The sequence below is a fragment of the Squalius cephalus genome, assembly GCF_949319135.1.
Source record: "Squalius cephalus genome assembly, chromosome: 6".
Lineage (NCBI taxonomy): Eukaryota > Metazoa > Chordata > Actinopteri > Cypriniformes > Leuciscidae > Squalius > Squalius cephalus.
Window position 1 is genome coordinate 38,904,324 of NC_137127.1, and position 26,871 is coordinate 38,931,194.

General features: G+C 37.1%; 1 protein-coding gene across 1 annotated transcript in view; it reads left to right on the top strand.

Moving 5' to 3' along the window:
• The window catches only part of tmod2 (tropomodulin 2), a 33,893-nt gene extending 8,893 nt beyond the window's left edge, over window positions 1-25,000 (top strand). The window contains exons 3-10 of the mRNA XM_079874027.1: window positions 1,645-1,801; window positions 13,255-13,377; window positions 13,883-13,954; window positions 14,432-14,562; window positions 16,028-16,135; window positions 16,613-16,756; window positions 19,280-19,424; window positions 22,389-25,000. Of these exons, the coding sequence (XP_079730153.1) occupies window positions 1,645-1,801; window positions 13,255-13,377; window positions 13,883-13,954; window positions 14,432-14,562; window positions 16,028-16,135; window positions 16,613-16,756; window positions 19,280-19,424; window positions 22,389-22,420 (912 nt within the window). The 3' untranslated portion in view covers window positions 22,421-25,000. The remainder of the gene's footprint in view (window positions 1-1,644; window positions 1,802-13,254; window positions 13,378-13,882; window positions 13,955-14,431; window positions 14,563-16,027; window positions 16,136-16,612; window positions 16,757-19,279; window positions 19,425-22,388) is intronic.
• The last annotated feature ends 1,871 nt before the right edge of the window (window positions 25,001-26,871 follow it).

Consider the following 26,871-nt stretch of genomic DNA (forward strand, 5'->3'; position numbering starts at 1 on the left):
AAACAATCACCCTGTCATTTCTGGTAAATTGCCAATAACATGGTGATGATGTAATTCACAATGATGTCATTGTGATTATGGGTGTGGTCATATGTTTGAACTGCTGTGATAGTGTTGAGAAATCAGTTGTTTATCAAACTGGTGAAAAAAGCCATTTTCCAAACTGTGTAAATCAGCCTTTCTGGAGTTTCTGTTAAGATAAACAACTCTCTGTCTGTTTGTTTATGGATAAACAGAGCTCAAGTTTGCTCCCAAACACAAGAGCTTCCTCTTAAGCAAAAATATCTCAGCAGTTTGTTTTCCTATTAAACAAAAATTAGTCTGTAAATGACACAAATTCTGACATTCTGTGTTCAGATCGATCTATGATCATTAGGAAACAAATGCAAATGATAGTTTTTATTTAACCCTCTATTGCACGCATTATTAATTAGACATTGTAAAAAATGTTTTGCATGTTTTTATTACTTAACATGAGCTAAATAACAGATATATATAAAAAAAATCGAAAAAAAAGTTTAAAGGGGGGTCGTTGGGAAATTGTTGCCATATGGCAACAATATGCAATCGTGGAAAGTACCATAAAATCAAAAAAAAATTAAAAAAACTAATTTGATTTAAAACAAGACTCAACAAATCCATCTCATACTTAGTGAAATGTTTAAACAAACATTTATACAGTAAAAACATTATATAATTTCAACAGTTATCTGAAATGTCTGGTAATAATAACCAGGAACCTGGAACCTGTCTCACTGAAATACACTATTCATTCGTTTCATTTCATTTAGTCATTTTTTTTGCTGTTTCATTTCATTTAATTCTCTTCATGACTTGTGAAAGTCAGTGAAGCAGAGGAAAACTAAACACTTGGAGCACTTGCTTCTTACAATGCCCTTGCATCCTGGCATTTTGCATCTGCCCTTCTCAGATGCATGCAAGGGCCAGTGGTCTGTGGGGTCTCTGCGGACAGGATCTGGCGGGACAAAGCTTTGGGGCCCTCTTTTATTTTTCCCCACCACAACAGCTTGTGAAGGTCTAATGTTTTTACCTTTAAAATATAAGCAAAAGTTGTAAACATAGTCTCAGAGTAGTTTCATGCTATGTAAGTCAATGGGACTCCATTAGGTTGAATGCACCAGGACGTTTCCATATTTGCATATAGTTGCCATATGGCAACAAATGTATTTTAGCATATTACAAAAAACTTATAAAATCAAAACTGAATTTAATGTTAAAAAATTAAAGTTTACTTACCCCAGATACTGATTTAATTTTTTTATTTGATGAAAATTTTCCAAAATTCTGAATAAAAGGCTATCTTCAGGAGCCCCAGACAGTGATGTTTGCATGTCAATGTCCATGAGCAAAAAGGACTGGCAAACAGGATATCCTGGTCATGTGACCTCATAAATTGTATTTTCTTAAAAGTTAAAGCCCCCTTTTCACAACTAACTGTAAAAACATAGATTTTATATAACAGCTTTTAAAAAAAATTAAGATAAAGTAATTGTTGCCATATGGCAACGCTATGCAATAGAGGGTTAAGAAGTGAATGCTTAATTAGATGTAACTTGGTGTGAAAATTGTGAAGTTTCTGTCTCATACTATAACTGGTACATCTGTTCTGAATCCATTACCCAGAATGCTCTGCTGCCAGCCGGACTCAGGCAGAAGGACCAGACCACAAAAGGGGCCACCGGTGCTTTTAACCGTGACAAACTCCTGCAGTATCTGGAGAAGGAAGCTATGGACCATAAAGACAGAGAAGATTGCGTCCCCTTCACCGGAGAAAGGAAAGGTAAAAAGAATGAGATGAGACGTGTTTGATATCAGTCTGGTTTTTGATACAGCAATAAACATTACTTTATCAGAAATGCCACGCATGAAATTTCCGTAATGGTCCAGGTCCCGAAGATTTGCTGCATTCAATTTTTAGTTTCTTAGAGTTTGTTAGTATCAGAGTTTGTATGACACAGTTGAGGGTTTAAAAGAATCTGTTTGATTGAAGATCTGAATTGTTCAGTCAAATATGGAAAAGTCTGTCACATGTCATTCCAGACTCTTATGACTTAGTTTTCTTCCAGGAACACAAACGATGTTTGATAGAGTAGTTATAGAAGTTGGTAGGTATTTTTCCAAATGATGAGCTGCCAAACTCCAAAGTTTTTACAGAATTGTTCTTTAAATCTTATTATTATTATTATTATTATTATTATTATTATTAGGGGTGTGACGGTTAGTATATAACCGTGAGACCGACGGTTATAGTTGAACACCGTCAGTAGAACTCTATAACCGCCAAAACCGTGTTATTAAAATATTTTTACAAACATTTTTTATCATAGAGAATGTTTAAATACTAATTAAATACAAATGTTAACAGTCTGTGTTATTAATGGTCTACGTCGTTTCCAACTGTATTTGATTCTTTGCCAAGTACCCCTTGACCGACCGCCAATCATTTGAGATAGAAATAAAAGCTATGATATAGCCTAGTGATGTGCCATCATTATGAGATTTATTAAACAAATGAAAAACATTTGCAATAATAAACATTAGCAATGAACATTTGCAATCGGGAGACATGGTTTTTACCACTTAATGAAGTTTTGCTTTTTAGAAAGCCTTTCTTTAAAGCAAATTTCGTTTTGTACAAATTGTATCTTAATTTTAATACATGTTTCATCAACCAATTGCATGTATTTAATAAATAAAAAGCAATATAATAACCGTGACATTGAGGCTCCGATGCGCCGCGTTCACTTGCATTGCATTGTGAAGTTGAACTAGAGCGCATCTCATCGTAAATGAATGAAACTCAGCGTAGGCCTAATACATTAGCATTAAATATCTTTGCTGTATCCTTTCTAGAACAGACAAGGGCTTTCTTGCGGCCCGCATCAGCAGAGCATTGCATCGTCCATAGACCGCAAAACAATCAGCGGATGGCGGGCGGGTGCGGCTTCTGGTCAAAAAACATTGGTGCGGATGATGAGTTATGTGATGCGGTTGCGGATGAAATAATACCCCATCCGCGTATCTCTATTGATAACAACATTGAACACTACACAAATATTAATTTTATTCAAAATAAGTTGTCCTATAACAGACGAACGTCGCAATTCGTTCGCGTATTATGGATCAATCTCCATGGCTCTACCATTGGAGAAACACATCGGTCATCCTGGATCATATTTGCCATGATAATGCCATGCGGATATCATAGAAATGACTGAGAAGTGCTGTACGCTGAATCCTAATCCTAGTCTTCTCTCATAAAACAGCAATTAAAAATTAGACAATATGCTCATTATGCTGTCAATTAAGTGATAAGCTGTTTCCTCACAAAAGCAGTTTATTCCACGTACTGAAGACTCTTCTCCTTTGACATCCATTCAAAAAATTGACCTCTTGTGTCTTCCCCATTGTCCCGCAGCACAATGGCTCTATCATGGCTCTGGTTATGATGCATGTATGATACGTTTATTTGTCCTTTTGGAGCTTGACCGTATACATCACTGTACTTTTTTGTTTATATGAAAAGGAAAAGTTATACAGGTTTAGTGTAAATAAATGACAACATTTTCATTTCTTTGAGTAAACCGTTCTTGTAATGCTGCATCCAAAATCACATACACTCTGATTGGGTTCTTATTTTAAAAAAAGTACTTACTGTGTGACTGTAAAACAAAAATGTATGTTCTGTATAGTATGAATGTAATCTGGGTGTACTACATTCGTCATGTTATTGTCATGTGACCTCCCGCTTCACTGCCATTCAAAACTCCTCTCCCATGGTCTCTTGGGATAGTAAAATGTCCGCTGGATGTGCAGAAGTAGGTCATCCAGGATCTTTTTGTGAATTTGGACATACTACTCATTTCACATAGTGTTTTTCGTCTACTATATTGTAAGGGAATTAGGCATATTTGTTAAGGGACCGGAAGGGGTGTGCACTTGTATTCTGTGTTTTGGCTCTGTGTTGGTCGCTGATGTTTTGCTAAAGTTTTAGAGCCTAGTTGTTTTACTTGTGACTCACTGCACGTGTGTGAAAGCCCTGATAAACTCAGGACAAAGTTATTTGCTTGGGGGTAAAAAGAAGTTTGAAATCCCTTCAGGAATATACTGCATCTCGACGCCGCCTACACTGCTGAGAGCTGCGTTTAGATGAATATGTAAATATGTGCTGCATGCTTTCCTCTCAGGATCAAAATAAACGCACAACAAAAGTGACAGCAGTAAGAAAACTACAGCTAAGAAAGCAAATGAACCCCAAAGGAAGGTTTTGCCCTGATTTTGTTTGAATTTTCATCACACCAGTTCGTTCTTTTATTTCGCTTGAAGTATATCGGGGCCTTGACTCTTCCATATCCTCCTGCTGTGTGTGTGTTAGTGAGAGTGCTGTATCAGCTCCTGTAGTGATTTAAATTCTGCTGTCTCTGCAGGTATGATTAGTTAATACTGTCTGTTCTTACATAACCACACACACTGAAGCTTGGATGCCCCATATCTGTCTGTGTTTGTGGGATTGTCTGTGTATGTGTATTAACATGTTGGCTTGGCACGTGAATGCCCCATCTAGTAAATGCACACTTCTTTTTATCTACTGAAGTTGCCGAGATACACGCTCATTCACAGCTCCATGATGCAGATAGTGTTTGAAGGGACAGGATGTTTAATAGTAAATGATAGCGTCTTAACGGTAATGCTGGAAGTTTAAATTTGTGTATGCGCATGTAGATTTAAGGCCTGTTCACACCATGACGAATATTTGGTGATAAACAAGCATTTTAATTTGAATGAATGGCTGTTACTCCGTCTGTTCAGACACACGACGCGACAGATTTTTTTAAAAGAGAGGTTCTAATCTCTTTTCATTCACACTGTAGAGAAAACTGGCCAGCCAATAGCATTTGCGCTTTTGGTCACATGCCCACAGAGCCCGCTGCGGTTACATCAAACTAAGACTTGGTGGTGCTCATGAGTTTTGCTAAATGACAGTGAAGAGCAGAGGAAGAATCCGGAACCGGCTCTCATTCTCTGTACTCTTTTATTGGGTGTTGATTGAGAAACACCATAGTGAATACATAAATATGAATGGCTGTTTGAAAATGGTGTTTGACTTCCTTTCTTCTCCGTTTTGTGTCCTGGAGTAACAAGGCTGTTTCTGCTTTTCTATAATAGCCACCTACTGTCAGAGCGCTAAACTGCATTTTCATTCACACAAATCACGAACAGATCTGAAGCACAGTTTTGGTAATGGGCATTTGGCTTCTGACATGTATAAGCGGTAGACCAATCACAACAGACTGGGCCATCTGGCCAATCAGAGCAGAGTAGCTTGTGGAAAGGAGGGATTTACAGAGACTGATTCGTCATTTGAGAATCACTGAAAAATGTGGTAATGTGCAATCTATATGATGGGCAAGTGAAACAGTTTTTTGACCTTTGATGCATGGAATCCTGTTGTTGGAGACCTCCAAAACCAAATTGGGAGCTTTTAAAATAACATAGGGGCACTTTAAGGTTAGTCTGTAGTTCTTACTTAGCTTTATTTAATAAAAACTCTAGTTTCTATGGTACGTCCTAAATTTAGATGCATGTGACTTTACTCACCTCTCCTGTTGTGCCCAGCACAACTTAAGTTGTTTGTTCTTGCTAGGTGTGTTCCATTCCATCAGTCACTGAATGGTTTGATGATAATTTCCTGTGACTCGACTGTTAATCTCTTAACTGGGCAGATCACATAAATTGATCACATTTTGACAAGATGTGAGCCTACTTTAAGAATTCATCATCGGTTTCATGTCATCACGGGTGCGTCAAGTGTCAAAATAATAAAAATGTGTGTCCAAAATTAATACAGCATGGGGAAATATTAGCCAAAGGTTGTAAGATAACTAGCCTGATTCAGCAGTTATATAAGATACACATGAGAGGTGTGGAGAATTTGGAAAGGTTGTTTAAAGGAACTAAAATTAACAAAATAATTCTAAAATCCAACCCCGTGATACCACATGTTTTCGAACTGCAAGATATCTACAAAAGTAGTCGTACTGAAAGATTTGCTACAAAGGCTATAACAAAACATCTTTTTTTTTCTTTTAAATGATTACATTTATCTAAATGTAATTTCTGATTAGAGGTGAAATCCATTTACTAAATGTTAACTTGACTGACTGCTTCAATTTCCACTTTATGCCTTTTTTTATTGTTAGTATGCCTATTTAAAATAATGTAGAACACCACCTGTATAAATGGCAGCATGTGTTTTGTTTGTGAACTGGGATTCCTTATTCTAGAGAGATGATAAACCGGTTCTGCAAAATCAGTATTTCAGCAGAAAACCCCACTAAACTCTGTAAACCGGTTACTAATGAGCAGACTGGTATTATTTACTTAAGACTCGTATGAGAAATGTTTTTCCTGAACACTTTATAGCCGTTTTCAAATACAAGAATCCATGAAGATGTTAATGGATGTATTGGTCACCTGTGGTCATTCTCATTTGATTGATTTGTGTATATTTAGCTTTATGACTGCTGGGGATGACATTTTCTGGACTGTCGGGAAAGTAAAACTCTACAGGAAAGGAGATCTAAAGATCTTTAGAGTATGTGTAATGGTTCCGTCTCTGGCATGAGCTTCTCGCCTGTTAAATCCATCATCTCAGATGGGTTTAATATCATATTACACACATACAGCGGTTTTAGCGTTAGTTTGAACAGCAGTGTGTATATTCGTGTTGACTGAGTAATACTGATTCAAATTCAGTTATTTACAGCTCAGACCTGTGAAAATCACAGACACACACACACAAGTGTCTCCAACACACCCTTGTCCTGTTAGTCATGGTTCATTTGCAATGTGTAATGTTCTTTAGGTCACTGACTGCTCATTAATTCAATTGTCTACAGTAATAATTCATTACATTTATATAGCCCTTTTCTCTGCACCCAAAGTGCCTTATGGAAGGAGGGAATCTCCTCAACCACCACCAATGTGCAGCATCCACCTGGATGATGCGACTGCAGCCATATTGCACCAGAACGTCCACCACACACTAGCTTATTGGTGGAGAGGAGACAGAGTGATGAAGCCATTCAGTATTTATATGAGGGTGATTAAGAGGCCATGGATAGAGGCCAATTCGGCAAGTTTGGCCAGGATGCCGGGGTTAAACCCCTACTCTTTTTCGAAGGACATCCTGAGAATTATATATATATATATATATATATATATATATATGTATATGTATGACCACAGGGAGTCGGGACCTCGGTTTAACGTCTCATCTGAAGGACAGATACAGTAGAACAACAGTTTAGCAGTTGCTTTAGTACACATTTAAGTTCATTGTCTTCCACCTTTACTGTTGTTGTAGCAGTTGAACTCTCAATTTGCTTATAAAGCTGTTGTGTTTCTGTGCATTCCCAGTATGTTATTTTTTGTGTTAGTTATTAAACGATGCGTTCGTGTAAGAAAAATAACCAAACGCATCGCTTCACTTCAGAAGGCCTTTATTAACCCCCCAGATCCATTTCGAGCACTTCTATCACGGATGAATGCGCTTTGATGGACTTCCAAAAAAATATACCCCATTGACTCCCATTATAAGGCTTGGAAGAGCCAGGATATTTTTTTAATATAACTTCGATTGTATTCGTCTGAAAGAAGAATGTCATATACAGCTAGGATGGCTTCAGGGTGAGTAAATCATGGGCTAATTTAAATTTTTGGGTGAACTATCCCTTAAATTAATGCTAAAGACTTGCATTGTTACAAATTTTTTTTTTTTTACATTGAAACATGTAACAATGAAGACTAGAGAAATGTGCTAAAAATTTGGTTTACAAGAATGAATTATATTTTAAAATATATTAAAAAAAGAAAACATTAAAAAAGGTATAAATATTTCACAATAATATTGTTTTACTGTAATCAAATGAATGCAGCCTTGGTGAGCATTCTTTTCTTTTTTTCCAGACCTCAAACTTATATACCCAGTTTGCAAATACTTTTTCTTGTTTTCAATTTAAAGTGGTCCTTTTTAACCTATAAAAACTTAGATCTGCTCTTAAAACTACTGATAAAATGCTGATTAAATGGTTGTTGTAATATGTTCACGCTCAGTCTTTTTCACCTTGTAACTGCATAAAATTCCTTAAACTTGTTCATTATTGACAATTATAGAACAAGTGATTTCACAACTTCTAGTTCAGGATTTGTGGGACTGGAATTTGAGAGTGTTTGTTCAGTCGCAATGTCTGAGAACAAATGAGGAAACAGGAAGTGCTGGAATTCCTCTGGGATGAAATCTAAATGGCCCTTAGTGACAGAGAGAGCATTTGAGAGATAGGCATCTCTGCCAAGTGCTGTCTATCTCTTTCTTTATATTGTATGTTTCCATCGTAATGCCGTCAGGGAGGGTACACATGAGACGCAAATAGTTTGTTGAAGCATCATGGGATCCACCTCGGTGGCCAGATCTGTTACTTGACTTGATAGTGAGTTAGAATGGAAAACTTGACAGCATGGATTTGTTGATGCTCATGTGTCTTCTCTCTGGTTTCCTCTATTTTCTGTCCTGTCCTGCTGAAGCCTTCAGAGTACAGCTGGCTGTGACATAGCCTCAGCAGAAAGACTCGTCTGTACTGGTCCACAGGGGAGGACACTGTGATTGGGTCGGGAAAGGACAGGAAGTAGTTTGGGAGGTAGAGGTCAGCCAAGATCAGCCCAGCGGCACAGCTGAGCCCAGGAGACCCACTGAGCTCCTCTCTTCTGGTTCGGACTGGTTTTGTGCTGCAGGCTTTTCTCTGAACCACAGTGCTTTACATGAACAGAACAAAAAAACAACCGCTAAATAAAGGGCTTAAATAAAGCTTTCCCTCTTTTCTCTGTGTGAGGTCTGCTTAACAAAGATGCTCCTTCAGGTCCAGTACAGAACTGCTCTGTTCATATCTGCCTTCAGATTCAGATTTCTGTTCATTTTTTGTCCAGTTCAGAATAAACAACATCCGGTTTGGATTTAAACTGTTGGAAGTATTATGAATGCACACATAGTTAAAAAAAAAAATCTAAACAAGGATGTAAAGTTTTCATTTATTGGTTGTCTTTAAGCTCCCAAACCATGTACTGACCAAACCAACTGTATGCTGACAGATCTGTTTGGAAGGAATACAGTTTACGTATAAGCAGATGAACAACCAGATGCATTTACAGATAACGCAAGTGTCCCAATGCCCAAGTGTAAATACCCCCATGTTGCTGTTGTTTTGGATGCCTTTATGCCGAGGACATTATTGCACTACATAGCCTCGAACATAAGATTTCTTCTGAGAAACCAGCCGTTTTAAGCAGCCAGTTCACTTATTGGAATGGTTCCAATCCCCCAAAATGAAAATTATCCCATAATTTACTCGCCCTCAAGCCATCCTAGGTGTATATGACTATATAGTGAAATGATGGGTTTGTGTAAGAAAAAATCAATAAGAATAATATAGTTATGGGATAATTTGAATTTTTTTTGGGTGAACTATTCCTTTAAGATTGTTCTTTAGTACTTTCACTTTGGCTCTTGCATCAGATCTGCTCTGTCATTGATCAAAAAAAAAGACTATTTAAAGAGTTTTTAAAAATCCTATTGATCCCAAACTTTTGAACAGTAGATCAAACTACTGTTCAAAAGTTTGGGATTGATGGGATTTCTTATTTATTTATTGTTATAAATGTCTCATGCATTTCTTTGATCAAAAATGCCGTAAAAACAGTAATATTGTGAAATATCACAATTTAAATGAACTTTTCTCTTTTATTATATTTTAAAAAGTAATTTATTCTTGTGATTGCAAAGCTGAATTCTCAGCATCATTACTCCAGTCTTCAGTGTCACATGATCATTCAGAAGTTAATCTAATATGCTGACTTGGTGCTCAAGAAACAGTTCTTATTATTTTCAGTGTTGAATATTTTTGTGATACATGATAGAATCATTAATACTTTTTTAAAAGGTTTTCATGAATAGAACGTTCAAACGAACAGCTTCTATTTAAAGTAGAAATTTTTTCCAACATTATAAATCTTTACTCTAACTTTTTAAAATTTATATTCAAAATAAAATGCATCCATGCCAAAAACAAATATTAGTTTCTTTCAGAAAAACAAAAATCTTACCGACCGTAAAGTCGGTAAGTGTAGTGTACTAATGTAGTGTACTAGTGTAGGTTCGTAAAATGCAAGCCTATTGGTTGATGATCAGGGCTTCTTAAAACAAAAGAAAAAAGGCAGGAGCCCAGATAAAGGTGACCTAGGAATGAGTAAGTAGGTTACTAGAGAAGAGAAGCTGTGCTGATAATGTTATACTTCATCTGTGTCACACTGAATAACCAAATCCTGCTTTACTGCGTTGACATGAAGAGATCACAACACTACACGATAACAGAGTCTCCATTACTACAGCAGAAGAGAATTTGCTAATTTTAAGCATGAAGCATGTTTTAATTTGTTCTTGTTAAAATAGTTGAGGAGTGATCTAACCTGTCCTGCATCATTTTGGGTTTTTTCCCCATTCCGCCCGTACTGTTTTAACTCGTGGTGTTCATTTTAATCGCAAAGCTTTGAAGGCATTAACTTTGTGTGTGGGGGGGACATAGAAAACGTTTAAAAAAATTACATATCTGTCATTGGAAATAACTGAATACTATCAAATATGTTATTGTAGTTGGCTGTGTGTATGGTAGATATCCTCTAAACACACATGAAATCATCTGCTAATGGCAACTATACTATATAATACTCTTTTAGAACACAGCAGTCTATAATTTCCCCACCAGTGACCCAGCAAATAGTTTTCAATAATCTTTTGTTTTATTTCCTGGTTCACATTAATTGTTTGCATTGATAACGTGTTTGGAATTCAGCCACACCTCAAACACAAAGCCTGTTGTTGTGTCCAGAGCAGTGAGAAAGGTCTAAGGACCCTCAGCCTGTTCCTGTTAGGAACTCTAGAGCACCAGGGAAAACTAAATAACCCATGCTGTGCCCAACAGCACCCCTCAAAAGTAGTAAAATCACTGTAACGCACAGCCTGGCTATGCGGAATAAAGCAGGAGAATAAGAAAAATGTGTCTTTGAACTTTGGTGGTGTGTGTTTCCAAACCTCACAGGCCTGAGTGACGTACTCTTGCCGTCCTTTATGGAGGGGAAAGAAACTACAGATGAGGACAGAGTAGATAGTTCTAGTGTATGCCATTGCCCAGACCAGAGCTGAGGTTTATTCACGTCTTGTGTGTAATGAGAGGTTTCTGAGCTACCAACTGCTTTTATGACAGTTGGAAAGATTCTGTCATACATGAAGGTCTAGAATCATCATTTCATGAGTCCTTAAAGGAATACTTCATCAATAAATGAAATGTGCCATGTTTCAAACCTCTTATTATTTTAGTGCAACAATGCCTTTTCATTTTTTTCAGCGGCCTTGGTTTAGAAATTTTTTTTTTATTTTTTTTATTTTATTTTTTTATTTTTTTTCCCCATAGGGATCTTAATTCAGTTGTTGTAAACCACAACATTACAAACTTTGATTTGAAGCAAAAAAGTATTTGAAAATTGGACAAAAAGACAAAGGTACGGGACTGTGTACTTAAATATTTGCATGCATATTTCGCATCATGTAGTTTGAGAGCATAGGACTTTAAATCATTCACAGTTCTTCATGGGATTGAGTGGGCGCTAAAGTGTTCTTTTGGCTCGATTTACTTGTTGCGGTTCTCTGATTATTGGAGATTTCTCAGCATAATAATGTAGGGAAGTCCTTAATTATTTGTTAAAAAATATTGATTTAATATAGACTGTCAGCTTCAACAATTGCATAACATTATTTTTTTCATGGGGCATGAAAGGAGATGTTTTCTGAAATGTTAACGCTGCTCTTTTACATACAATGAAAGCGGATAGTGACCAGGGCCACTAAAAAGTACCATAGAAGCTCCTTGAACTTGGTTCAAGCTACTAATGATGACAGATTGTTCATTTTTGGGGGGGAAACTGTTCCTTTAAATGTGTCTCAGAATCAAGCATGAGTTGGAATATTCCATCTTTGCTTCTAATGGGCTGAGGAGTGGAACAAATTTTGATGGACATTGAAGAACGAATTTCCGGTAGTCTTTATATTCTATGTGAAAAGTTGAATTCATATGTGGGGTTTTATTGAAACACGAGCTGAATGCTTTCAGCTTAGCAGAACATCCTCTCTCCCTCTCAGCAGTCACATGTCCTGAATAAAGCCGTAGAGTGTGTTTTTCACTGTCCAGAAAGAATGAGCTTGTCACAAGACCAGCATCATATTACCCAAACTCATTATCAGTGACAAAAAGAGTCAGATAGTCTGACTGGAGTTGGGTTGAGGTCAAGCGGTGAGTTCTCATGATAGGCCTGCTGTACGCCGTCAATATCTGTCGAGTTCATAAATGTCAGCCATTTATACAGCTGGACATCATGTCTGACCACTAACCCCCTCTCTCTCTGCTGTGGTCTTCTTCGGTAGCGATGTAGTCTTTTGGCAATATTTAGTGAAGTAAAGTGTTGTTCACTTTTCTCTCTTGTTTTTATCATTTGGCTGAGCTGCAAAGAAATCATTTTCTTTTATGGTAGGAAGAGGCTGTGTTCAAGTATTGATTACACTTAAACGTTTAAGTGGAAAATTTTGCTTTGCCGTCACTGGAATAAATTATATTTCAAAGTATATTAAAATAGAAAATGGTTATCTAGAATTGTAGTAATATTTTACACAGTAATACTGTTTTTACTGTATTTTTGCAGCATTGTTGAACATATGAGACGTATTTCACAAACATTAAAAAAAATCTCACCGAAACTTTTTGAACTAAGTTAAATCTTAATGTATTTGTTAGTGACATTAAAAGAGTCTAACTGTTAGAAACAATGTGTCAAAATAACATAATACCTTCACTTGTCCTGTGATGTTTTGACAGGACATGTCAAAATCTTTAAAATAACGAGGACTTTTACGAGGAAATAACGCTTTTTACAAGTTGTAATCTCGTAATTACGGCATGGCGTGAATGCACCTTAAAACTCCTTTTAAATTGCATTTTAAAAATTGTATTAATTGAGAGACTACATGGAATATTTTGCTTAAAAGTCATGAAAAACTTGGTCACAATTTTTCAATTTAATTGAAGAAACAAGCTGTGCAATTTACTAATCACTTTTTGTCTTTTCATTCTACAGGAAAAGTATGGATTCCCAAACAGAAACCAATCGAGTTGCTTAAAGAGGAAGTCACGACCCTTGACCCGGAATTGGAAGAGGCACTGTCTAGCGCTACTGACACAGAACTGCATGACCTGGCAGGTAAATAGACTCAAAAACAGAGGGATAATGGGAGATCAACATGCAAATGCTAATATCACTAGGATTCATTGCTCGAATGAACAGCCAGAATGAATAGCTCTGTGGTGTCTATTGTTCTAGTGGTTTTCTATCACTCTCTCTGCAATAAATTTCCTCTGTGGATATAAACGCCCACAATGCATCCATCACAGCTCCAGAATACAACAGCAAACACACACACTCTCACTCTCACACTCTCTCTCTCTCTCTCTCTCTCTCTCTCTCTCTCTCTCTCTCTCTCTCTCTCTCTCTCTCTCTCTCTCTCTCTCTCTCTCTCTCTCTCAGTAACATGTAAACAAACATGAAAAATAGTAATGAAATAAGTGTTAGAGGATTTATTTTTAAATGCGTTGCAAATTACAATACTTCATACAGTGTTATTATATTTGAATCCTATCACAGGCTCTTTCAAGCACTTGTTGTTTGTGTATATTGTATAATAACAGTTTTGTGTTGTGTTGTCTAGCTATTCTTGGTGTGAACACACTGGTGACGAGCAAGCAGAGTTATGACGGCACTTATACAGACGGTTATAACAGTGAGTTTATTCTTTTTTTGATGTATTGTTGATAAGTTGATGTCATCTTTCTACAGATATATTATGTTCATGTTCTTTTCAATGCCTTATTTCTTATGTCTAGTTTTAAATGCCTTAAGCATATGTGACAGTAGCTGCATTTACATGCAGTGTTAATTACGTTGATGAATAATTTTTTCACTGACCAAAATGAGACGATAACTAAATAAAAAATTGTTTGTGAAAGGGGTGTGTAAAAATCTGCTTATAATAGGATTGATCACTCAGTTGGACTAAAAAGCCTTCACGTAAACAGTTCAAGGGGAGTGTAATGACATGTAAATGGTTTAATCTGCTATTTTTAAATGTATAATCTGCTGTTTAAATCTGATTAAAAAATACCTATGCAATTATGTTCATATAAACAGAACTTTCAGTATCTGGAATCAGATTGGATTATACCTTCACTTGTCCACTTGTTTTGTGTTTCTGTCATAGATGTTATTAAAGGAGAAAAGGTAAATCCAGTTTTCGATGAACCACCAAACCCTACAAACGTGGAGGAAACTCTACAGCGAATAAAGTCCAATGATTCCTCACTGACCGAAGTTAATCTCAACAACATAAAGGTAATAAGAATCATTTTAGTGCACAGAATAGAGTGGTGCAGGAGGCTTTTGGATCATCGCAAAAAACAAGCACTGCGATCAACAAAGGTTTATGATACTTGCACGTTTTGTCCATAAAGATAATTTTCACAGATAAACACAACTTTTTATGAATTTTGAATCCTAAATGCAGCTGCCAGAAGTAAAAATCTAAAGGTAGGCTATAACCGAACTACACCACGGTCCCACGAAATCAACGTCACCATCACTAAGCTTCCGACAGCTCTTTCAGTTTTTATCTAAAAACATTTTCCCACAAAGTTTGAGTTAGAATAGTTTATAAGTGTACAATTATAAGCATAACGAGGCTGTAAAAGCGGACTGAGTTTACCTGTTCGTCCTGATGGCGTTTAAACTCTCCTCGACAGCCTCTGTAGTCCCATTTAGCCACTTGTTAGCACCCGCCTTTTTCAAGACACTTAACAACTTAAAAAATCACGAGTGGGGCAGTACTGATGTATTTTTTGTCGTAGAATAAAATGTGAAAGTGTCCTGAGCTTGTGTTCACCACAGACCTTATTTCAGCCATTTAACCAAAAACCCCATTAAAAAAAAACTTTGATTTTGGAACGATGAAACCGTAAGTGCTAAAATGCTAACTCGCTTCCACGTTTTGGCCTACTAAGTGATGTCATGCCTGCACCACTCTATATGTTAAAATGAGGCCCCCTTACACAAAAGCCATATGAAATTTAATGGCTAAATAAAAATTGCATTTATATTACCAGCAAAATACTTCAGTCCAAACATCTGATGCCACATTGACAATCTGGGATTAAAAAAAGTAAGTTAAGATTGGAAATAAAAAAGGCATAAAATACGTTTTAAAAACATTAATAATATTGTGCAATATGCATTATTTCCAGGTCACTAAATAAATGAGTAACATTGGTCATGTGACTCATTTGTACAGACGACCTGGAATTCCACTAAAGGAATGGACTTGCTCAAAATACTACAACACTTTTTCACTTAAATTAATTGATAATCTAATTTATGCAAGCATTTATAGTGGTCTCAGAATTTTGGACTCTGTTGTACTTAATTAAATTAAAAACGCATTTGTTTTAGCTGCTTAAAGTCTTCTAAAATCTTTTAAATATTTGCTATTAAATAACTATGCAATAAGCAGACACACAAACCAGAACTAGAATAAATATTCTTAACAGCTCCCAGCCCACCATTTTTCCTTTTAATGATTGAATTACGGCTTATCATTTTGGTTATCTCTTTCACTGGGAGGAATGTTATTTGGTTATATAAATTTACATGTCCTAAAATTTCACACATTGACTCCAAACCACCAAAATGTAGAGTATGTTGTATAATCTGAAGACCATGACGATGAGTTTAGTGACATTTAGGAGTCAACATTTCATTGTCAACAACAAACCTGTTTTAATGTTTCCTTTCTCTTTTGTTCCAGAACATTCCAATCCCGACTCTAAAGGACTTAGCCAAAGCCATGGAGAGGAACACTCATGTGAAGAAGTTCAGTCTGGCTGCCACCAGGAGCAATGACCCTGTTGCCGTGGTTAGGGTCATCATTCATTCGCTTGAGATGTTCGTGTGTTCTGGGTTGAGATTGGACAAATGCTGCCTTTAGTCATGGACCTTGAAACAGTGCATTGACTCTTCCATGTACAGTCCAGTACTGCATGTCTGATGTTGTTTTTCCATCATTGCTGGTGGTTTCCATCACCAAACAATAGGCAGCATTTGTGTATAACCAGTTTTAAATATACTGAACTCTAAATAATACATTACAAGGTCATTCCTTGGAACTGTGGTTACTAGTGTTTCAAGTAATTCTTCACTTAAAATGAAACTCATCTTGAAGTGATGATCGCGTTCAATCAAAACATATTTTATGTGTAATATATATAAGGACTATCCAGCATGAGCAACAAGAATATAAAGCAAGTGATCGAAGACAATTTGCAAATTAAGATGGTCATAGAAGAGATGCGGTTCTCTTGTAAAGCTGTGTGTGTTTCTCTGTTCACTGCAGGCCTTCTCAGACATGCTACGCGAGAATAAGACGCTAAGGAGTTTGAATCTGGAGTCTAATTTCATCACTGGTGCAGGAGTTCAGGCTCTGGTAGAAGCTCTGCGGGACAATGACACGCTCTCAGAGATCAAGATCGACAACCAGGTACCACCACACGGACACAACCACATCCTTTTCTAAAACCAGCAAACTATTTTCTACTCTGCAGACTGTCAGACAGGTGTTAGAAGTGCAGAGCAACCTGCCACAGTGTGATTACTGTCACAGGTTTGCATCTTTTGGATAGTTTACTGCATCTTCAATGTGGCTCATCTTAGTCAACTTTATGGCATACAGGTTTTTTTTTTTTTTTTGGAGAGGGGAATAAGATTAATACTTTTATTCAGCTAGGATGCATTAACTTGATCAAAAGTGACAGTAAAGACATTTACATTGTTACAAAATATTTCTATTTCAAATAAATGCAGTTCTTTTGAACTTTCTGTTCTAAAGAATCCTGAATTTAAATAAAATTAGAACATTTCTAAAGGATCATGTGACACTGAAGACTGGAATATTGGCTGCTAAAAATTCAGCTTTGCCATCATAAATTACATTTCAAAATATGTTAAAATTTAAAACAGTGAATTTAAATTGCAATAATAATAACACTTTACAAAAAGGTTTAATTCGTTAACATTAGTTAACTACATTAGTTAAATGAACTAACATTAAAAAAAAATCATTTTAATGTTAATTTCAACATTTACTAATACATTGTTATAATGAAAAGTTGTATCTGTAAATATTATTTAATGGACCTGAGCGTACTGCTCATTGTTAATCTTAGTTTTCAGTGGTTTGGGGTTAAATTTCCTGCAAAAAATGGCCACATCATAATAGTAAAGCTACTAAATACCTTAAAGCTTAATTACTGCTTAATTACTCAAACTGACCATACTCTCTAAACCCAATGAAATGAAAGTACATCAAATGTTAGTAATGATAAAGCAGTAAATTCTTATAATTTTTGGTTCATAATTTCTCATGGTTTTTGGTTCATTGTTCTTGCTTGTAATGTTGACTATTTCATGGCAGTAATATGTGAAGAAAAAAAAAAAAAATATATATATATATATATATATATACCGATATATATATTAGTGGTGGGCCGTTATCGGCGTTAACGCGCTGCGTTAACGCGAGACTCTTATCGCGCGATAAAAAAAATATCGCCGTTAATCTATTCTCCAAGTTGGGTTGGGAGCGTTGGGAGCTGGCTCAAGCTACACAAGCTATGATGACGCAATCTACCCGCGGCCGCGAGGAACACCCGGCTGCAACGCATCATATTCGTCGTCATCTTAAGTAAACACGGCTGAAAGTGAAAGCTGGTGTAAAAGATCCGTGCAACATCCATTATTTGGACTTGGTTTGTATTTAAGCCGTCCGACGTAGACTGTGTGGTGTAACAGTTCGGTAAGTTAACACACGACTAATCCGTTCTACCACCTCAAATTCAAAACGAAACATATCACTGAATAGCCTACCAGCGCGCGCGTATTATTCCCAATAACTTACTATCTTAGTGAGTGGTGTAGCACATAATCTCTTTTTATTAAAAGCGCCCGATTTTAAGAATCGTTGTTGTGTTTCTTTTTAACTGAAAAGACATCAGTTAGACAATATTCTAATTTTAAATTTGGGGTTTCATAAGCTCCAAGCCATAATAAACATTAGACCTACTTAAGTCTCTGCAGCTAGTGTACTTAAATTTTATTTATCTGCAAAATTATGTTGTATACTTACAGTTTTGCACAATATATGTTCTCAAAACTACATACACCATTTCAAAAAAAAAAAAAAAAAAAAACATTTAGCAGTTGTTTAGCAGGGTCTGTGTAACCTGTTCTGAAATGGTTTTATTAGCCTATAATATCGTTATCGCAAGAGGCTGCAATGTATATCACAATATGGATTTTAGGCCATATCGCCCATCCCTAATTGATAGCCTATAGTAGTTGATAATAACATAGGCCTACCTAATGTTGCCTACGGACGGTAACAGTACAGTAGTAACCTTTTACAGTCTATGAGTAGAACAGCTTTCTCAAGCAGTTTGTGATGCATTTTGGAAACAGGAGATGAGCCCCTGGTCTAATGCACCACCTGGCTTGAGAAACCCGTTCTCAAAGACTTACTTTTATAGTCATTATTTGGGTAGCACACATACTCTGAATGCCTTCGGCAGAATTCAAATGAGCCATTTTAATCTAGATTAATCTAGATTAATTTCAAAATTAATCTAGATTAATCTAGATTAAAAAAATTAATCTATGCCCACCTCTAATATATATATATATATATATATATGCGACCAAATGGATGTCAATTCAGCTTCGACAACGAGCTAAATTATTTTACGAAGAAATGTTTCTGTAGTTACAAAAATAAAGCAGGATTTAGTGTTTAGTAGGCCACTGCATAAATGGGTCTGATTTCAGTTAATTAGTGATGAATATAGGTTGTATCTGTGTATAATTCAGCACTGGTGTGGGTACTAAATGTGTTAAAACCTTGCTATTTTCAGCCACTATGCAAAATGAATGCAAACATTACTCATAGTGAAATGTCTGTGAGTGTGGGCTTAAGCATTTCTAACAGAATGTGTGTGATGTTGGCTTTCAGCGGCAGCAGCTCGGTACGTCGGCAGAGATGGAGATCGCCAAGATGCTGGAGCAGAATACGAGCGTCGTGAAGTTTGGGTACCAGTTCACCCAGCAGGGTCCCAGATCCCGCGCCGCTGCTGCAATCACAAAAAACAACGACCTGGGTGAGAACACGACCTAACACGCATACACTGATGGACAGATACACTAGTTCTGAGAAAGCAGTATTGCTTTGCAGAATGGCAAATGACCAATGACTCACAGCAAGCCCCTCCTCCCAGTGTTGTCACGGTACCAAAATTTCAGTATTCAGTACCAATACCAGTGAAAATCCACGGTTCTCGGTACCAATTTCGGTACCAAAGGGCTAGAAATCAATAAATTATTTGCTGATACTTCCTCGTCATCATGGAGAGCGCAGTTCGCACAGTTTCAAAAATAGTCAATCTCCGAATGCGAATGAACTTACTCTGAATTAGTATTGTTTTTATATGAGGATCCTTTTTCAAATTGGTCAATATTGATTTTCACTAACGACAAAACAACAAATTATCCGTGAATTTATATGGAACTAAGCTTTAAAAGCTTTCCATCTTTACTCTCCTCATGTAACGTTGCATTCGGAGATCGACAAGTTTCTCCTTTCCACAAGCGCTTGCTCTCCCGTGTCGTCTGTCGTTGCTATGCAACCATGAACATAGGCGTGCCTGGAAAAACGACCATGCCACGTCACTTCTATTATGAGCGCGCTTGCCGCGCGCCTACATTTGGAATCTGCACGCGCAAAAAACGCGCTATGTGAACGCCCACTTATGGCAACGTGACATTAGCCTAATCCAAAATATTTCCATATGTGTCTCTTTCCTCCTTTCTTATCAACAAGTGGATTTACAGCCACCACATCAGCAGCACCGCTGGTCGCCATGTCTCAGCACTTTAATAAAGAGGACGCGCAACTGCACGCGCTCAGTGCATGCGTGCATGCACGCGCATCAAGGAACCGGGTTTGAACGGGTCCTCGGTACCACCGGTACTTAAGAAAACTTGGTACCGTGACGTTTACATTTTTTTTAGTCCCGACTTGGTACCGAAGTACCGGGTCTTTTGACAACACTACTCAGAACTCCGTCCACAGAATCTCCTATTACCATGGTAAAGCTTTGAAGTGGTTCTAAGATGGAAAACAATGAGGCGTGGTTAAGAAACTTGTTGGTTAAGAACAAGTACTCCAGTTCATTACTGATGCACATCTGTAATTTACTTATTCAACGAAAGCAGACAAGACGGATTAAAACACCAGGTGTAAACGGGAATGTGTCTCCTATATCTACTTGTGATCCGATGGACCAAAACACATCTTAATACCAGGTGTAAACAGGCCCAGAAAGTTATCGTCCAATGCAAAATATCGGTCGTGCCGATATATTGGTGGACCACTACTCAAATTATAAAAGGACTTTAGAAGGGAAAAGAACTACTACAAAACTGTAGAATAAGGTCCTTTGAAATGGTATTTTATTCATGGGACTTTCTCTTCCTTTCTCTGTTTCCTGGATGAAGTCTGGATCTGTCTCCTGTTCGCCAGTCTTATAATGATACCACGCACACACGGTGTGCTTTACACGTGCGTGAGATGATGTCATGCACCGAGCTCTATTCCAGTGTCTTTAGGTATTATGTGTGAGCGCATGGGTTTGACATTTACCCTTCGGCATGAATGCTAACAGCACATACTTTTAGACTTTATGTGAGTTTTGTTTAATTGTGTTTGTTTGACTCACCTGTACATTGTACAGTGTGATAAGGTATCAGATCCTCACTGTTGTGAATTCATACCTTATATAGATGTGAACTAGGCAACACTGATTAACCAAACACACGATCCACTTCTGTAAATGCATAAGAACACTAATATGCTTCAGCTCAGAGCGGTAGTCTTGTGTATGCAGACTGCAGTTATCTGATTTTCAGCATAAAGTCTGGTCCACTTTGCTGCTTATTCTCTCCAAGAACTGCCCACTCAGACAGAACCCTGTTGAAATTAGCATAAAATGTGCTTGCCAATAGGGACTGAAAATCCAAAAATAATTGTCACAGCTGGTTTATAAACTGTATGTTTGATATGTATTTTTTGGGGGGATGAAAAGTACCTTATAAATCGCCCATCGGTCTGATTTAAAACGTGTGTCCTGACTCCCAGACATTGCATAGCAGTCGGAAATCTAATTGGATAATTTTGACTGCAACATGCATTAGATAAACCGTCGTCCTGAATAAATGGGTGAAAGGTCTTTTCATTTTTAATCTAATTACTCCTAATTAGAAAACCTGCAGATTTTACATGTATATTTACATATGTAGTCTTAAAGAAATGGTTCACCCAAATAATTTTTTTTTTATTTATCTTTTACTCACCATAATGTCGTTCCAACCCTGTATGACTGTAACACAAATGAAGATATTTTGAGAAATTTCTCAGTGTTTTTTTTTGTTTTTTTTTTGTCAATACAATAGAAATCAATATGCATCAAAACTGTTTGGTTGCAAACATTCTTCAAAAACATGGCATTAGGGTGAGTAAATGTCGTAAAGACTGTTAACACGACTATAAATGTCTTTTAAATTGTATATTGCATATATTTGTAAATAAACAAAGATATACATTGAAATGAAATATTTCTTTCACTACTTAGCATACTTGCTTAGCATCCTGTTAGCCAGCTAGCTTATTAAACCTATTGAACATCTGGAAAGAACATCCCAATACTAAAATGTGAAACAATACATTTTTCTGAACCGGTTTTATACAAGCAAAAGCAGGCTAAAGTAGTGCTAGCGCACACTGTAAAAAACCTGCCACAATTTGAATCGACTATACCATGGATCCTAGTGCGGACCCATTTGGAAAGGGGGACCTGATTGTTCATGACACCAATTTTTTTGGCTGAATTTCTTGTGTAGCTCTGAAACAGGATAAAGGATTGACTAACGCACCTTTGATTTATTAAGCCTCTTAAATGAGCAGATCTCATTAAAGTTTCACGTATCTCACAGCATGTTCTCACGGCATGTTGACAGAGGACTGTGAATGTATCCGATTACTAACACGTCTCCGTTTTCTCTTTCAGTGCGGCAGAGACGAGTCGAGAGGGACGTGTAGAGCATGTTCTCCTCTCTCGCTCTTTCTCTCTCTCTCTCTCTCTCTCTCTGATCAGACTCTTGTGCCAAACCCTCTGAGGGAGCCGCTTCACCTGAAGAAGGGACACAACTGGATACTTTCCCTCCCTAATGTTAATACTCAATGATCTTTTTATGTATTATTATTATTGTTAATTGTTGTTTGCTTTTATAGCTGCAACTGTTTTGCAGCTTTTTGTTGTTGTTTCGTTTATTTTTTGCTCATGTAAAACTCTTTTTCTTTATAAAAGTTCTTTTATAAACAGAACAGGTTACGACGGTTACATGCACACAAGTTCTATAGTGATCTCTTCACGGATCGGCTGGATCAGAACCTGTCGCCCACATTCACTCTGAACGAATCTAGACTCAACTGGACTGGATCTGCTGTGTTCCCCGCTAAATGTGAGCTAAATCTAGATTTGTCGAGTCTGGGTTTGGAGCGCAGGTTTGAACAGGGCCGCATTAGCCAATGAGTCGCGCTGATCGTAATAGACACTCCTTAATAAGTCCTCTATACTCTTGCTGTTAGCTTCACCGTGAGGGGTATAGCGTGGATGTCATTGGGCAGCTTGGTCGTCTTACAAACACTCTGCTTCCACACTGCACCCTCACACGTTCTGATACGTTCTCCCATCGGTTTCGCTGCCGATCGAGACGTTTCGTATGGTAAAATTCACCTCCACTCCCAAGACACACCAGCTGATGCCGTGTCTGAAGAATTACAGTGCTAATTTAAGATCAGCGCCCCATTTTCATCCAATGTCATTGGAGATGGAAAAACTTGTTCTAGATCAGCACTAATAACAACTTTGGGTGTGTAAAATGAAGGTCAAAGGTTTGACCGGTTTCACATATGACTTAACTAGATTTGTAAGAGGATTCTTTCCACCAAGCAATGCACTAAGGGATATTTTCTTCTTTTTTTCCTGCACAAGTAAGCATTTATGTTATGTAGTTGTCAATTATCGATTTAGATGAGAGTATCTTTCCTGTAGATAAATCTGAAATGGCTTTTCTAATACCATGCCAAAGACTAACACCTAAATACTCTCATTTTCAGGACTCTAGCTGAGGTCAGACAGGAAATAGGAGTTTGGATTTCGTTTTTGAGTTTATTAAAGCAATAGTTCACTCTGAAAAGAAAAATCTGTCATTGTTTTCTTGCACTGATATGTTTCAAACCCGTATGCTGTTGATATGTTTTATGCAGTTTGTGGTAATCAATAAAAACCATAAGTGTAGTTTAGTAATGAATGCATATAATAGTTTTGTGTCTGGTACAAACCTGTTGTCATATTCCCCTTCAATGTAGATGTCATATCAAGGTTGCATGTCAATGACATCAAAACTCATCGCTTCACCGTATAGCTTGGAATGTAGCTCACTATAGTCACTACACACTTTGTATGGAAAAGAGCTGCATGAAGATTCTTCAAAAATTCTCTTTTTGTGTTCCACGGGGGAAAAAAAACAACAACCGGATATGGGTTTGGAACAACATGAGCGCGAGTAAATGACAAAATGCTCAGTTTGGGGTGGATTATGCATTTAGTTTATGTAAGATCTCCGCATCTGGAGTAATATTTTTGAAGCACATGGTCTGTGCTTGAGGAGGAAATTAGGGAACTAGTTAAATGAGAGCGAGAGGGATGAGAAAAGGTTTCATCTTAAATAGCAACCAATTCTGGGAGCGTTTAGTTGTCCCGGTGCAGCCAGAGCCCCGAAACATACACACATGCACGTTTGTGATCGCATGCATGTTTGCAGTGTAAAGCAAAGCTTTATCTTTTCACTAATCGAAATAACAGTGTAAAAATACTGCATTAACCGTTATACTGCTTGCCATGTTTTGTGAGCTTGTACTTCTCACAATCAAGGTTCATTGATTGTGGTATATGTTGTAAAGCACAGATGCTTTGGCAGAATTTTGTGGAAGTTGGTGAATGGACCTTTAGTGCAAAAGTGTGGCATCTCGGACTGAGCCGTCTGAGCATGGCCGGTATGGATTATATAGCTGGATTACACAGGGGAACATTTGTTTTTTGTTTTTTAAATGCAAAAGCTAGGACCAAGTTTGAAGTTTTCCTTTTCTCAACATTGACGTTGTGTTTTATTGTTTTGTACCGTTCTGTTTTGTAAGAGCCGTGTGTATCAATTGACTTTGAGTTTGTTTGTCCGTTATTTTTTTTTTTGAACAAATGCTGAATTGTGTGTATGAAATTGTAGGGTTTTTTCAGGTTAGATTTCATGTTTTATTCCATCATTGTTTGATTTATGGGTTAAAGGTTCATTATTTTGCTGAAAGCTTATGCTTGTAAGAAGGAGCTCTGTAGTCTTACCATGAGTTTATTTGAAATATCCATCTCAAATCCTCTTCAGAAGACTCCACAAATATAAAGATTTGCATATAAATATCATGTATCGTAAATGCCTCTTATATTGCCGCAATTTTCTATGTTGATACTACATGTCTGGATTCCAGAAGAGGAAATCTTATGTAATGTTAATAACACATCTCTGTAAAGTATCAGATGTCCTCAATAAAATGTATGTTTTTACAGATTTGTCTGTTCATTTTCTTTCTCTAATCCTACTGTGAGTTCCAAAGAGTTGACAATTGATCGTGAAACGTGTTCCTTTCATCAGTTTAATGACAAGTTTATATATATATATGACTTTATACATACACATATACATGCATACAATTAGTAATGAACAAGTGAACCACACTCTGAGGGACACCAGGCCAACAGCGTCAGACCTGAAGTTAGGGTGGTGCTGACGATCGTGTAACCCGCCCCAACCACTAACTCTACCCTTCACTATAACCAGCCTGGTGCTGCTGTCCTCAGACTGCTGTGACACATGGTTCTGCGGTTTGTTATTACTGGAGTTGAATAAACCTCATCAGGCTTGAGGAAATGCAAATTCACGCCTGTACAGTAGAGGGCGCAGCTCAAACAAACCTTACAGCTGTGCTGACATTCGGGATTACAGAAGAAAGTTCAACTCTCTTCAGCAATAAAAAAAAAGAAATAATATCATGTTTATCTAAAGTCATTTTTTTGCTTACTGGTATGGTTAAATTGGATCATCGAAGGTCAGCAGCAAAGACATTAATAAAGGGAGATTAAATAGACAGCATTTTTGTGTTATTTAACATATTTAATAACTGGAGGTGTGCATAATATTTTGAGTTTGCATTTCACTGTTTTTATTCATTTTTTTTTTTCAATACTGAATCTGTTTTTGAATCTGAATCTGTTTACACAGCGCCTCTGCTCTTCCTCCTGATTTCTTTCAACATCGGGACAAGAGGTGTCAGTCAATAAATGGGAAAACAGAGTAACTTGCGTTACTTATTTAGAAGAATATTTTTATATCGGATTTTGTTGTAATTGTAAAAGTAATGCTTTCCCAGCAAACATTGGTCCGACGGCAACGTCGTGTCCCTGGCCAAAAATAGTCGCGGTATGACGGCATAAATCGGTAAAAATATGTAACACAGAACATTTCCTAAAAATGCATTCAGATACATTTGTACATGTCTACAGTTCTCTGGGGTTGCATGTATAATTGTTATTTTGACTTTTAGCTACGTGTAGTTCAATATAGTGTATCGGGTGAGAGGACGTCACCTGGCGACGTCTTTTACACGTGCATTTATAGTCCATCATGACCCTCCATCATGGAATCCTTGTGAAATATGCAAAAGCTGTGCTTAATCCTTGCATGATTAATACTGCAAAAATTAATTTAATTGCCCAAGTAGTTTTTAAGAGGTTGTGAAGACGTCCACTGACGTCCTTTACACGTCAAGGCTGTGAATAGACGTCCACTGATGTCTTTTACACGTCTAGTCAAGCAAGACAGAAAAAAAAACAGGAATTATCTTTATGAAATACACGAATTGTATACAAAGTAAATATATTTACTTTATCTTGTTTAAATAAATTATAATCACACAGTTCCTATGTGGTTAAGTGAATGCAAAGCCTCTGCATTCTAGTCATTATTTCAACCTGTAGCCTACCTGATACGTTGTGTGGGTTTTTTTTATGGAATGTATGCATATACATGTAAAACAGAAATATATCTGGTCACCATTTATGTCTGAGTTGGATGTAATTGCCAAAACTGTGCTGCCAAGATGTAACAAAAGATCTCCCGACATTACCAAATCCCGCGATAGGTTAGATTATCTCACGAGATGTTAACGCGTTTTCCCCATAGACTCACTCCGGAGAACACTGAAGTTTGAACAACCACGGAGAGAGGAGGAATTGAGGCCCATATTATTAGAAATCTACTGTTGGGTACGTACATTTTGTATTATTAGATTCACGTGCTAGAGTTTTACTTGTTTGACATGAATGAACCGAAAGAAATGATGCCCACATTGTCAACTGAAATTGGCTAACTGAGTTTGGC